Source organism: Drosophila biarmipes, chromosome 2R (assembly GCF_025231255.1).
Source record: "Drosophila biarmipes strain raj3 chromosome 2R, RU_DBia_V1.1, whole genome shotgun sequence".
Lineage (NCBI taxonomy): Eukaryota > Metazoa > Arthropoda > Insecta > Diptera > Drosophilidae > Drosophila > Drosophila biarmipes.
The window spans coordinates 13,492,368-13,505,479 of NC_066615.1; the positions used below are offsets into that span (position 1 = coordinate 13,492,368).

The 13,112-nt window shown below is 49.1% G+C and overlaps 4 protein-coding genes across 12 annotated transcripts; 1 reads left to right on the forward strand and 3 right to left on the reverse strand.

The window, feature by feature from the left end:
* Positions 1-73: 73 nt before the first annotated feature.
* Positions 74-957, reverse strand: LOC108029990 (uncharacterized). Of its 9 annotated transcripts, none has more exons than XM_050888289.1 (5): positions 781-957; positions 630-712; positions 435-573; positions 335-372; positions 74-280 (listed from the first exon to the last, which is right to left on the reverse strand). In XM_050888289.1, exons 1-5 carry the CDS (start codon positions 881-883, stop codon positions 89-91), a joined length of 555 nt encoding a protein of 184 aa, XP_050744246.1. In that variant the 5' UTR covers positions 884-957; the 3' UTR covers positions 74-88. The 9 variants fall into 9 exon arrangements, 6 of the variants coding, with proteins under 6 accessions (XP_050744246.1, XP_050744245.1, XP_050744247.1 ...); XM_050888288.1 differs by having other exon boundaries at positions 335-381; positions 781-956; XR_007764136.1 differs by having other exon boundaries at positions 97-280; positions 335-381; positions 626-712; positions 781-955.
* A 790-nt stretch (positions 958-1,747) lies between these two features.
* Positions 1,748-2,460, forward strand: LOC108029964 (uncharacterized). Its single transcript, XM_017102467.2, has one exon. It carries the CDS (start codon positions 1,778-1,780, stop codon positions 2,372-2,374), a length of 597 nt encoding a protein of 198 aa, XP_016957956.1. The 5' UTR covers positions 1,748-1,777; the 3' UTR covers positions 2,375-2,460.
* Positions 2,461-3,205: 745 nt separating this feature from the next.
* On the reverse strand, positions 3,206-4,008 carry LOC108029998 (uncharacterized). Its single transcript, XM_017102513.3, has 4 exons — positions 3,746-4,008; positions 3,610-3,695; positions 3,424-3,556; positions 3,206-3,367 (listed from the first exon to the last, which is right to left on the reverse strand). The coding sequence occupies exons 1-4, from the start codon at positions 3,852-3,854 to the stop codon at positions 3,306-3,308; spliced, it is 390 nt and encodes a 129-aa protein (XP_016958002.1). The 5' UTR covers positions 3,855-4,008; the 3' UTR covers positions 3,206-3,305.
* A 205-nt stretch (positions 4,009-4,213) lies between these two features.
* On the reverse strand, positions 4,214-12,747 carry LOC108030132 (nucleoprotein TPR). The gene is made up of 5 exons (XM_017102846.3): positions 12,450-12,747; positions 5,651-11,792; positions 5,268-5,596; positions 5,076-5,209; positions 4,214-4,759 (listed from the first exon to the last, which is right to left on the reverse strand). The coding sequence occupies exons 1-5, from the start codon at positions 12,598-12,600 to the stop codon at positions 4,469-4,471; spliced, it is 7,047 nt and encodes a 2,348-aa protein (XP_016958335.1). The 5' UTR covers positions 12,601-12,747; the 3' UTR covers positions 4,214-4,468.
* Positions 12,748-13,112: the final 365 nt, after the last annotated feature.

Genomic DNA, 13,112 nt, shown 5'->3' on the forward strand with positions numbered 1-13,112 from the left:
CTGCGGATTTGGCACGGTTGGCCCATTGGTTGCAGGGCTTAAAGGGGTATTATCACCGAATTCTGCTATATTAGCTTAATAACAAGTTTTAACCGATAACTGAGTAATAAAACAACAATTTCTTTTTTACAGAGAACGGTCGAATTGAAAATTCACCCAAGATAAATACAATATCATTTGAGCTTACTGAATACACCATCGAGAGTTTTCCAATGAACTCAAATAATATTGAGATCTTGAGCCCTTGGCTAAGCGGACACCGCAATCTAGATCTGACCATCTGATAAATTTAATGTACTTTTCAAACATCTACTACTTGTTCGGGGGTTCTTACTTGAACATAAAACGAGTAGACGATTATCCAGAAGTAGACTGAACAGCCTTAAAAAGTGGTGTTGTCAGAGAAAGCGCTGATCCAAACTATATTCACTTACAAATGTATATAGACGAGATAGGAACTATTATCTCATGGTATCGCTCTTGTTTCACCAGCTGGACGATGCAGTACACGAACATGATGATGCAGTTGGTCAGGCTGGTTATGAGAAAAAACATCAGCAGGATGGTCGATCTCTATGGCGGTTAGTTTGCTATGGGTTCAGCTTCTGGTACTGGGGATACTTACTTACGATTAGAGCTCCTCCCAGGAGGAAAGTGCAGCCGATGCAGTGGCAGATGGCCACCGCCTGTTCAATGTGAGCGATAAACTCCTCTGGATTTTGGGGAATGGGGATGCATTTCCAGGGGAGATTAAAAAAAGAATCACAATCCGACACTTACGACCCGACATGTTGAGCACCACCAGGTTGATGATGAAGTCTATCACGGCAATTAGGATGCAGGCCTTGCGTAGTTTTATGAACCAACAGCATCTCTGTAGCATTTTACAATTTTGATCGACGTGTAAAAAACTGATTGAAAAGGCAGAGAATCGTAGGCTTTATTACTAATACAATCAGTAAAAAACTGAAGAATATTTCTATTTTTATCGGATTTTCCATTTATATATATAACAATTGTAATCATGAACATTCATACAAAAATGTTTTATTATTGTTGAAATCAATATTCGAAAGGGCCTGCCTTTAGAAACCTGGATGTGCTAGTAATCCTGATCTTTTGGATCTACCTGATGCAACAGTGTATCATCTCACTTGTATTGAATAGCGGCCTAGCTTATTAAATGTCTTTCCCAGATGGGTTCTGCTTGTCCATGGGTTAGTAACCCTTTGATAAGGCAGGCGCCCCATACATTTTTAAGTGCAGATCGTCGATCGCAATGACCGGCCCTGGCCTACCAGCGGAATGTCCGATCGTGTCAATCGTGTTATATAATAAATTACAAGTGAACATCGCAATCGACCATTAAGGCGTAGGTTTTTGGCAAATATTGGCCGAAAAGGGGCCGGGAAGACCCACAAACAGAACGTGACGACGACGGGCCCCTCCCTTCGATCTGCATGCCTGTGCCCTCTTTGGTTTCGTTTTCATCACCCGAATCCGAATCCCCGAGTTCGAATCCGAATCGGAAACGGAATCCAAGTCCACTGGGCATCGAAAACGAAACCGAAATGGGCACAGTGCGTCGGCTCATTTGTATGCATCGCGGATGGCAGGCGGGGATTGAAGAGCTCCGCGTAACGCGATTGGGAAGCCATCGGAAATATTATGCAAAGGCGGGGGTTATACAAATGTCTGGGGCGGTGAATTCATATAAAATGCTCGATTGACCTGCAGCAGTAGCTTCATTCGCAGTCGAACCGTCAGCAAGATCAGCATGCAGTCGCAGTGTATCCTCCTCCTCCTGGCCGCCAGCCTGGCCCTTTGCTTGGCCCGTCCGGAACCGCCAAGATCCCGCTATGGACCACCTCCGCCGCCAGCTCCCCAAAAGGAATACGGTCCTCCGGCTCCGGCGGCCCAACCGCTGCCAGTTTACGGACCCCCGGCCGCCTTCTACGGCCCACCAGCCGCCTCGGAGGCTCTTGTGACCAAGAACGTGTACGTCCATGTGCCGCCAGAGGAGCCGGAATTCTACCCGGCCTCGTCGCCCATCCAAACGGCTGTGCCCAAGAAGCACTACAAGATCATCTTCATCAAAGCGCCCAACCCACCGACTCCAGTGCGACAGGTGCTCCCTCCCCCGGTGCAGGATGAGCACAAGACCCTGGTCTACGTGCTGGTGAAGAAGCCCGAGGAGCAGCAGCCCCTCATCCTGCCCGCCCCCGAGCCCACGGAGCCCAGCAAGCCGGAGGTGTACTTCATCAAGTACAAGCAGCAGCAGGCCAAGCCGGCCACCCAGTACGGCCCACCGCCCGCCGCCCCCTCGGAGGAGTACGGAGCACCACCTGCCCCCCGCACCGTCGAGCAGTTCTAGTTTGTAGTGTCGCCTAGGTCCACAGCCCATGAATGTAAATATTATTTATGATCGCTGCCATTAAAGAGAGTTTAGAGAATGCGAAATCAAGCGGATCTCGAGTGCTTGGAGAATTTTCAGATTGCTTATTCACTTGGGGTCTCGTTATATGAGTTATTACCAAGTTCATTACGGATCCTTATATCTGGACATATGAACGTCAATCAAAGCATCTCAGCAAAGTGATGTGGATACTTTGCTCTGTGCGAAATGAGCTCAGCACTCACTGTTTGTTTTATTTATCAGAGAGCACTTGTTGAATACAAATGAGGTTTTACTTTTATGATAAACAGTGCCCAGACAACGGACTGTGTGCAGATAATTGGGAGGAAAACGAAAGGAAAGTAATAATTTGTATTTGTCTAAAAAAAACATTAAGTAATTTCAAGTATAATTGTATTCAGAGAGAATATTTATAGGTTTTAAATTACTGAATAATGATGTGTACAATAAATATTCCATTTTGCAAAAAAATAACGTTCAGAATTTCGAGATCAATTGAATCCTATTTTCATGCTGTGTAATTCTTATAATAAACATTTCAATTTGCGTACAGGTCCAAATAACTGTGTAAGCAAAACATAAAAATATTTAGTTTAATATTAACATTTTTATATCCCACACAGGGTTGTATTACAAAACATTGTTTCTATGGTTGTAGGAGTATAGATTGCGAATCCATTATTACTTTTGGTAATAGTTTTGTGCTATTAGATAGTTTATGTAATAGCTTAAGCTTTCAATTTTCACATTAGGGCTTTCGGCTGAATGATAAACAAGTGCGAGGCATAATTTCAGAACATTGGTTTTATATATTTCAGTTAAACATTTTGTTTTGTAATTCAGATCCAAGTTTTTTTTTACAAAATAAAATAGTCACAAATATATGAACTCAGGTGTCCTTCAACAGGTCATAGTAGGAGAAGACCACCAGCCAAAAGTAGAGACCAAGAACTGCAAGTGGAGTTAGGGCAAGCAAAGAGTATATATACAAATAGGACTCTTCTTACGGGACTGGAGAACATCGAAGACGAGATATTCATTGAAAATGCCTTCCGTAGCCACAAACACGCCCTCGGCAACCAAAATGAAGAAACGGAGGCAGGAGACCGAGAGGTAGGGCAACAGAAAGTACCTCAGCCCCTAAAAAGGTAACATTTGATACTTTTCGTATCCCAGCCAATACAGAGGCTCACCAGCACGGCTCCGAGAAGAAGGAATATGCAGCAGATTACGTAGATCCCGCTCACCACGAGCGAGAAAAATCCCAGAACAGTGTCGCCTTAAATAAAGTTATGTTCATTTTTTACTAACATTGGGAGAACCACTTACGATCCACAAAAAAACGATCCAACCCCCGGATGAGCACCTCCACAAGGACTATCAGGATGCAGCCGCACTTCAGCTCTATGCAGCAGCAGCAATTGTCCGAATAGATCATTTTTGGCTCGTTGGATTTTCTAAAGCAGTCTCAGATGTTCACCGCCTGGCCAACTGACAACAGCAGGTAATTATGTTGGAGGCGTCAATTCTGATCACGTACACAGGTTCCACTGTGGTCTGCATAATTAATGGGTTACGTGTGACCCAATCCAATTAAGGTCATTGCCATCAAATTGCAGCGCAAGTTTATCAGTCGGCGGCCTGTATTTTACGCTAGAACTGGTATCTAACTAATGTGAAATATTGTTAAAATAAATATTTTAAAAGGAAATCTTTAAAGAATCTGATCTTTAATTAGAAATCCGAAATCCCTATTTGCTACCCTATTCCATCTTCCCAGGATAGGTTCATCGAGTGTTGACCATTACATATATGTTTATTCAAAAGTCTATAGCTAAATGAATGTACAAGAACCGAAGCTCTTTGCGTCTTGACAGCTGCAGAATATCAAGACTTGCAAAACGGGAGAATGTTGAGTGATAAGCTTAGTTGTGGGTCGACTTAGACTAATAATAGTTAAATGCGAGGAGACCTATCTCTAGCCCAGTAAACGCAATGATTATAGTCAGCCTACAGCGGACTTTCGTCTGCGGGTCCGCCGATGTCCTCGCCCTAGGGGAATCGACCGCCGCTGTTGAAGTTGTTTGGGGATGGTCGACGGATGGGACGACGGCTGCGGGCCCGTTGGGCGAAACGGTTATTGGCCGGCGGCATCTGGTCCCGTTGCATGTTGCCCGGCGACGTTTCGCGCTGCCAGACGATCCGCTGCGGCCGGTTTTGGTTGTTGGGGCTGCCTCCGCGCATTATGGCGCGTCCTCCGCGTCGCGTGGGCACCGCGCTGCGTAGCGTGCGAAAGCGCGTGTTCTCCGACGGCGAGGTGGCTTCCGCCTCGCGACCCTCCTCCTTGAAATACAAAAAAACCGATCGAGTTAGTATATAGTTGAGAAGACTATGGTCTATGTCTTACTAGAATTTCTCTCCAGATTATAAATTTTTAATATGTATGTGAGAAACAAAACAGAAAAAATAACCCAAGCCAAATAGGTGTTAAGTGTTCATTAGCGGCTAAGAAATAAGTACTCAAACTAAGAAAACGAGTAAACTCAGAGTTAAACAAAGAAATCATTAATTTCCATGCAGGGTCTCAGTCGGACCAACCTGCTTCTTTCCACCGCTAACTAGCCATCAGAAAGTGTTCTTGACAAGAACGCGTCCTTACCTCAACACCCACCGCCTGCTTCTCACCCTCGGAGGAGACGCCGTCGGCGCCCTCGCTGTCCTCGGTGGGGTTGCCCTCGTCAAGATTGGCCTGGTTATGCGACACCTCCGACTGACTGGTGCCCACATTTGGATCTGCATGGGTGCTCTGGTTAGTTGTTCACTCTCTAAAAGTATTTCCGTTCCAACTTACTATCATTTCCCAGTGGCTGAGAGTCTTCTCCTTGGCCAGCAGCCATTGTCTCCTCGGCAAAAGCCTCATCCGCCTCACTGGCGTTTTCTGCGCCTCCAGCGTGATCACCTTCGTCCGCAGCTTTGTTGGCGTCGCTTCCACTGCTTTCTCCTGCGTCGCCCTGCTTTTGCGGAGAACTGGCAGTGGCAGCTCCCTCATCGCTGGGCCCTGCGCTTTCATGTGGTGCACCCTCGGCCACTTCGGCGGTGCCATCGACTTCGGCGGTCTCCAGGCGGGCAGGCTGCTCACTGAAGTTCGAAACTTGGGGTGAGCTGACAATCTCCACGGAGCTGTTGGTATGAATTCATTTAGTTATGCGCTTCGATTACAAATCCATTACCAACCTTTCGTTGCGTCGCGCAGCTGCACTGGACGTTGAGGCGGCCGCCTGCTTCCAGTTGGAGGCCTCAGCCAGCGGCAGAGTCACCGGATTCGACGACTCTCCACTTCCACTGGTTATGGCCTGGCTCTGGTTGTTCTCTTGAGCAGAAGCGGATGCGGTTGCGACCGCCTGGCTGTCCAGCGATTGGCTCTCCTCTTGCGCTTGCATGTGTTGCTCCGGCACCTCTTCGATGTCCACCTCGTTGTTATCCTGGGCATCCACAGCAATGTCATTGTCATCGTCGGCACCCTCGTTATCGTCCATCTCGTTGTCCTGCTCGTAGGAATCCTCATAGCCCTCCTGCTCGGCCTCGCCTCCATCGATGGGACCATCGTCGGCATCAGCCAGAACGTCTTCCTCGTCGTCCGAGTCAACCACTTGAATGTCATCCTCCTGGTCGCGCTGCGAAGAGGTGGGCATCTGATCGACATCCATTCCGGAATCGCCAATGTGTCCGGCAGACAGTTCTCCACTGTGCGTGGGACCGCGAAGTCTTTTCGTCATTTTTGGCATTTTCTCGGGAAGGCCCTCCTCGTTGGTGGTGGAGGAGTCACCCTCCACATCCCGTGGGCGCTTAATGCCCTGGGATGAGCAGCCAGCCTGGGTGGTCGTCACATTGCTGCTAGACGGGGTGTGCCTGCTGTGGCTACTCACCACAGTGGATGAGCTGCTGCTGCTGCCCGAAGTGCTGGGTTGCTGACTTTGACTACCGCCATCCTGGATACTGGGAGCTGTGGCATTCGGAACAGATGTGGAACTCGATGAAGACGAGGAACCTTCTACGCGTGGTGACACAAGCGCCACCACTTGCTGCTGGGCACCGCCCACAAACAGCTGCGAATCGTTCTGCTGGGGATGTTGGATGCTCTCCGCCTCCTGGGAACTTTCGGCCGCGGACGAGGCGCCCATAGGTGGAATAGCAGCCACAGCTACAGACGCAGAACTGGTGGATGGCATGTAGTCGGTATGCGAAGATGTGGGCGATGAGGACGCCATCGATTCCAGGGCCGCGCTTCCAGTGGTGTGCACCTGTTGCTGGGGTGGCACTAAAGCGGTTTGGGCCACCGCCGAGCTGCCTCCGCTGGCCGCGGCTGATGTTGTGGAAGTGGACGACGACGAGGATGATGAAGAGGTGGACGTACTAGATCCGGCCGGAGGCTGTTGACTGGTAGGCAAAATGGCGGCCGTACGGCTATTTTGAACCGAAATCGGTCGGATGCTGGCCAGAGGAGTCTCGCCTCCACGCCAGGGTGTCACGGTGGCCGATTGTTGCACCGTCGCTGATCCCGACATGGGCTTAACGTTGGCAGTGCGCGGAGAGCTTTCCGAGATGTTGCCCTTCTCGGCCACGGAGCTGGTCGATGGCTTTGTGGACTGCTGGGATCCCAACTGACGGGTGAGCTGGTTAATTCTCATGTGCAGCGATTCGTTTTCACGTGTGAGTCGCTGGTTTACATCCTTGTTGGCGGCTATGTGATCCTGAAGTTCCTTCTCAAGGCGAGCAATTGTTTCATCGTAAGATGACTTGGTGCCGGCAAAAGTTGTCTCCTGGTTGGCCAAATCGGTACGAGCCACGGTAAGGTCCAGAACAAGTTTGTCCAACTTAGCCTTGTATTCCTGACGGACGGCACTGGCATCCGTTTCTGGCTCTGTGCGTTTTTTTAGCTCCTCACACTCTTTAACGACCCTTTCATGCTCTTCTTTCAATGCTCGTAGTTGGTTATTGACCTCCTCCAACTCGCTGCGAACCTTCTCCAATTCTGCGACTGACTCGGCTCCTCCGGCTTGGGCTTGAAGACCCATGTAGAAGTCCTTGTAGCGCTTGGCCAGTTTGCGTAGCTGCAGCTCCTTTGTGTCCTTGTCCGCTATGGTCTTGTCCTTCGTCTCCAACTCTTCGTTGGCCTTTAGCAGCTCTTCCTCCTTTTGCAGAAGGCGGTTCTTCAGTTCCATAATATCCTGCGTCTGGCGAGTGTTGTTCTGCTTAAGGTTGGTGAATTCGTCGACCTGTTTTTTCCGTGCCTCGTCCAGTTGTTGCAGGTGTCTGTTGAGCGACGGGATCTCTGTGTCCATGCGCTGCTTCAGCAAGGTCAGCTCATCCACTTGCTTTTTGCTTTGCTCTTTCTCGGCCGTAAGCAACTTAGCCAGGTGCTCGCGCTCAGATTGCAGACGCTTGAACTCCTCCGGATTGCGGTTGCTCTTCTCCACGAGAGCATTGGCACGCTGCCGCCACTTGATGGCCTCGGTGCGCAGGGAGGTGTTCTCCACATTTATCTCCTCGATCTTCGAGGTCAGCTCCTTGTTGCTGCATTGCAGCGGGAAGAGTTCCTTCTCCACACTGCTGATACGCTCGTTAAGTTCGGCGACGCGAAGAGTCAAAGCATTGCGCTCCTCCCGCAGAATGCGATTGCTGTCTGTGATGGCGTTGAGGGTTTCAATCTTGCGCAGCACCTCCTCGTGCTTGGTGGCCGACACCACGTCCGTTTGGCTCTTGGCGCGCTCTTGGTTCAAATAGCCATTTAGTTCATCGACCTTCTTCTGTTGAATGGTGTGCTCCGACATCAAACGCGCATTCTCAGCCTTAAGAATGTCCAGCTTGGCGGCGAAAAGATCCTTCTCCCTGCGCAGAAACTTGATAATCTTCAGAAGCTGCTCGTTGTTCCTTCCCTCCTCGCCACCGGCCTGTACAGAGGCATTCAGGCTCTGATCAGCATCCATTGCCGAGTCATTCAAAGAAGTGTTCGGGTTTTGGCTTTGATTGGACAGAGCTGCCAGTTTGCTGGTCAGCGCTTCGATTTGATCATGTAAACTGGCGTTCAGGGCATGCAGATCGGCGACACGCTGCTCCGACTCCTCCTTCTCCTTGTCCAATAGCTTCTGGGCCTCGGCATTAGACCGAACGAGTTCGTCGTAAGCCGCTTGCAGAGATTCGCGACCAGACTTCAATTGGTTCAGCTCATCGTTGGCTTTAAAGAACTCCGCCTTGTAACGGGTTAGCTCCTGGATGTCAGCCGAGTGCTGTATCATGCCATTGGCATACTTCACCTCCACAGCACTAAGGGATTCAGCCAAAGCGGTGTTTTCGCTGCGCAGCGTGCGAATGGTGCGATTAGCTTCCGTGAGCTTCTCCAACACACTCTTCAGCTCCTCTTGGGCCGACTTCAGCTGACCCGACTGGTTGACCGTCTTGCTCTGCTCGGTCACATTCGACAGCATCGCCTCCGCCTCCAAATCGGATATTCGGGTCTTAAGCTCTGCTTCAGAACTTTGGAGCTTCTTGATTTCTTCCTCTTGCTTGGTCACCAATTCGCTGTGCATATCATGCAGACGCTTGATTTCACCTTCGGCACTTTGGGACATCTTGTAGAACTGCTCGCCATGCTCGCGGGCCTTAGCCAGCTCCTTGGTGAGCGACTGGATCTCCACCGTGGCCTGGTCCAGCTTGAGCTCATATTCCCGTGCACGCTTATTGGCTGCCGCGATGGGATTCTCATTGATGGAAGGCGTAAGGCTGTTCTGCAGCTTTTTGCTCAAGTCATTGACCTGGTTCACCTTCTGAGCCAGCTCTTCGCGGACAGCAGTAAGCTCCGCCTGCCACTTTTCAGCCAGCTGCTTCTCCTCCTCCTTCAGCTTAATTGCCGTTTCCGCCTGTCGCTTGAATTCGTTAATGGATTCCCGGAACTTCTCCTCCTCCTCCTGGAAATGTCTTCGCTGGGCAGACAGCTCCCGCACCGTTTCATCTAAACGCTGTTCCAAGCGCTGGCGTCCCTCCATCTCGGACCGTTCCAGGTTGGTCTTGATGAACTCCAGACTGTTCAAGAGCAGCGACTGGCTCTTCTGTTCCCGAAGGTAGGTCTCCTTCTCGATCTGCAGTCGGGAAGAGGTGTCCTTCAGTATGCGATTTTCCTGTCGCAGGCTGTGAGCCTCTGAATCGGCCGCAGCATGCTTACGGTGGGCGGCCATTACTTCATCCTTGAGCATGTGCACGGTTTGCTCGTGCTTAATTATAGTCTTCTCGTAGCTCTTGGTGCGCTCCTCCAGAGTGGTGACCTGTTGCCTGTAGGTGCCTATGTTTTTGTGCAGCAATTCGATTTGTTCCTTCTGGAACTCAGTGGCGTTCATTAGCTTGCAGTTGCTGCTGGTCAGCTCCCGCACCTCCTTGCGCATGGAGTCGAACTGCTCTTGTGCCAAGGCGTCGTTCTTGCGTTTCTCGCTGGTGTAGTAGTCGTAGTTCTCCTTAAGAGCGGCATACTTCTTGACCTCTTCCTCCAGCTGCTGCTCCAGTTGGCGCACCCTTTTCTCCAGCTTGCTGTTCTCCTCCACCTTGGCGGCCGACTGCGTTGAAGTCTCAAGCACAGTGTCGTTAAGCTCCAAATTTGAGTCGTCCAAATCCACAGTCCTCTGACCCAGCTTCTTCTGAGCCGCAAAGTAGAACTTCTTGTAGCGTTCGCACTTGGATAGCAACGTGGTCAGTGTGTTATTCTTTTGGACCAAAATCTCTTCCATTTCGGCAAAACGCGCATTAAGCTTGCTTATCTGTTTTTCAGACTGCTCCAGCAGGAGTTTGTCTTGGTTCTTTTCGCTCGCCTCCAGCATTTCTGCAAGATCGCGGGACATATTCAGCAGGTGGGAATTTCTTTCGACCAGCTCCTGTATAGAACTGAAGGTTACCAAATTATCGTTGATAACACTTTCGCTGGTAATCGACTGGCGTGGTTCTTGGTTACGAATAAGTGGCACTCCGGCCCTCAGACAGTTCAATTCGTCCAGCAGCATGCATACCTGCCGGCTGAGATCGTTGTGCGTCTGCTTCAGCTTCTTGTTCTCCTTCTGGCTGTGAATAAGGTTGAACTGAGTCCTCTCCAGCTCGTGTTCCATTGTGATCTTCCGCTCGGCCAACTCGTCGTGCTCCTCCAAGAGCCGGTTGTGAACCTCCTTTAGCTTTTGGAAGTCAGAGTTCTGTTTTTCAAACAGTGGAGCATTCTCGCTGATCTCCGCCATGATGGACTTCACCTGGAGCTTCATCTGTTCGATTTCACGGTTACGCGCCTCCAGTTCTTCGCTGCTCCTGGCGTACATAGAGTACAATTCGGTGAGCGAGAGATCGGAGCGCATGAGTCGACTGGTGACCGCTGCACTAGGAGCCAGCTTGCAGATAGCGCTTTCTAAGGTGCTTTCCTTTGCCTCTTTAAGCAAGTCGTTGGCACCGGCTAACTCCCGCTGCAAATTCTCAATCTTCTTGTTCTGCTCCTCAAGCTCAGCGGCGTGCTCCTGTTTAAGGGTAGTTATTTGCGTCTCCAACTGGACAGCTTGCTCCTCGCTCTCCTCAAGCATGCGTTTCATGTCGGCGATGCCTTGTAAGAGTTCCTCCCGCTGGGCCAGATGGTCGGCCTCTGTGTTCTTGAAAATATTAAACAGCTTCTCCTTAGCATCGAGCTCCTTTTTCAGCCTTTCCACGTACTCCTCTGTGGCCTGGTTTTGCTTGTAAGTAACGTCGTTCTGGGCCTCTAACTTACGGTGCAAATCCTCAATGGTCTTTACCGCCTGTCCATACTGTCCTTGGACCAGCTGCAGGGCATCGGACTTCTCTTTCAGCCGACTCTCCAGCTGCATGGCGTTCAGTGAGTGCTCCCGCCTAATGTTCTGCAGCTCAGTTTGGTTTCTGTTCAGATCTGCGCTCAGAAGCTGGATCTCCTGCTGCAGCATATGGCGTTCGCTCTCCATGCGGCTCTCCTTGAGCTCCAGGGCCACCTCCTTGCTTTGAATCTCGTCCACGCGGGCGATGGCCTCGCATTTGGCGGCAATGGCGCCACTTAGCTGCTGCTGGTAGGTGTGCAGATCCTGCTTCAGTCGTTCCAGCTCTGCCTGCTGGCGCTCGATGACCTTCATCAGTGAGTCTCGCTCCTCGACGGCCGCGGTCTTCTCCTTGCGCAACTGGCAAACACTCTGCTCGCAGCTGGCGACGGTGTCAATCAGCTGGACACGTTCCGCGGTTACTTGGTCCAGCTGAGCGCGCAGCTCGTTGACGTTCAGCTCGAAGTTGTTGAATTTCGCCAGGTAGTCCTCCATTTTGTTCTCCAGCTCCTCACTCTTTTTCTCAGCTTCAGCTATGGAAAGGACCAAATATTATTAATATCTTCCACTGCAATTAAACAAGCAAATGGGTTCTTTCTTTTCTTCAAGCTTAACACCATTAGACCATATCGTGCAGAGAAATCGTGTAACTTAGCAAAATGATTGCTTTTTGACAGCAGTAGTCAGTAAGTATAATGCATAGCCGTGTTGAAAAAGGTTGCATTTCAGATAAGGGCTCATAAATATAAACTTTTAGAGTGTGTTAAAAAAGGTTTCATGGAGGTTTCAAATGTTGTGGCGATTCGAATGTTTTGGTGGGAAAAAATGGGCTGGCCAGTGTTACCACACCGTCGGCAGGTAAAATCAAACCAGTAAAAAGATACATATGTGCAGCAGCCATTGTTTAAAGAGCAAGAAGCCGGAATATTAAAGAAACTGTCCCACGGTAGCCATGGAAGGGATCAAGAAATGACCGCCAAACATATATATTTGTTGTACAACGCAAGTTTTAACGCCATGAGCAGTAATGGCTTCCCTTGGCCAGCGACAAGTTGTCCAAAATGAGCCGGCAAGCCAGGAAAATTTGGAATCCCAAATGCACATACATATGTACATACTTCCATGGATCAATTTAATATACTATATGGCGGACAAAACAAATATTTCTTTAGACTTTTTAACAAACTCACCCAACCGATTGGCGGCCGCTCGCTCCTTGCAGTACTCATCCGAAAAATTTTTTATGTACGCCGACAATTTCTTCTGGACGTCCTCCGGCACGAGTTTCAGCTCTTCAGGCTGAAGTATTTGGTTCAGAGTCTGTGGACCGCTGAGATCCATGTTCGCAGTTGATCCTTGTCAAGCAGAGGTGAAATTTAAGTGGAGCGGTGCGAAGTATACGAACTATGCTTAGTTTTATGGCGAAATTTGCATTTAGCCGCTGGTGAGACGCGAAAAACGGAATGCCCGTCGATGCAGTAGGGATGGAACTAACTCGATGGTTATTCGCGACTATCGATAACTCGAGAGATTTAGCAACACTCTTTTCTATTATACCGTGTTCCCACGAAACAAACCATCTGCAACGGATGCATATTTTATACATTTATTTGAAATTGAAACAAAAAAAAAAAATAGCCAAAAATTATAAAGACAACGTTATTAAAAATGTGTCATCATTAAATTGTATTATTTAACTACACGCATTCTTCTTAGTATAAATAGGAATTATGGTTTAATGTGGAAGAAAAATTGTATACTGCTGAATTTGGAAAATACTTCTGCCTTCTTGGAAGTCTCTTCTGTGTAAATATTAGACCGCAAATTAAAAAATTCAAAACAAATTTAAAGAA

What these genes read in the sequence shown, in the direction of transcription:
- LOC108029964 (XM_017102467.2), top strand. Translation starts at nt 1,778, where the DNA reads ATGCAGTCGCAGTGTATCCTCCTCCTCCTGGCCGCCAGCCTGGCCCTT.
- LOC108029998 (XM_017102513.3), bottom strand. Translation starts at nt 3,854, where the DNA reads ATGATCTATTCGGACAATTGCTGCTGCTGCATAGAGCTGAAGTGCGGC. An exon ending in TTCTTCTCGGAGCCGTGCTG is followed by an intron (nt 3,557 to 3,609) that starts GTGAGCCTCTGT and finishes TTACCTTTTTAG; the next exon opens with GGGCTGAGGTACTTTCTGTT. An exon ending in CTTCGATGTTCTCCAGTCCC is followed by an intron (nt 3,368 to 3,423) that starts GTAAGAAGAGTC and finishes CTCCACTTGCAG; the next exon opens with TTCTTGGTCTCTACTTTTGG.
- LOC108030132 (XM_017102846.3), bottom strand. Translation starts at nt 12,600, where the DNA reads ATGGATCTCAGCGGTCCACAGACTCTGAACCAAATACTTCAGCCTGAA. An exon ending in AGCGGCCGCCAATCGGTTGG is followed by an intron (nt 11,793 to 12,449) that starts GTGAGTTTGTTA and finishes TCCTTTCCATAG; the next exon opens with CTGAAGCTGAGAAAAAGAGT. An exon ending in GCTGCGCGACGCAACGAAAG is followed by an intron (nt 5,597 to 5,650) that starts GTTGGTAATGGA and finishes TCATACCAACAG; the next exon opens with CTCCGTGGAGATTGTCAGCT.
- LOC108029990 (XM_050888288.1), bottom strand. Translation starts at nt 883, where the DNA reads ATGCTACAGAGATGCTGTTGGTTCATAAAACTACGCAAGGCCTGCATC. An exon ending in TCCTGGGAGGAGCTCTAATC is followed by an intron (nt 574 to 629) that starts GTAAGTAAGTAT and finishes TAACCGCCATAG; the next exon opens with AGATCGACCATCCTGCTGAT. An exon ending in TATCTCGTCTATATACATTT is followed by an intron (nt 382 to 434) that starts GTAAGTGAATAT and finishes CCACTTTTTAAG; the next exon opens with GCTGTTCAGTCTACTTCTGG.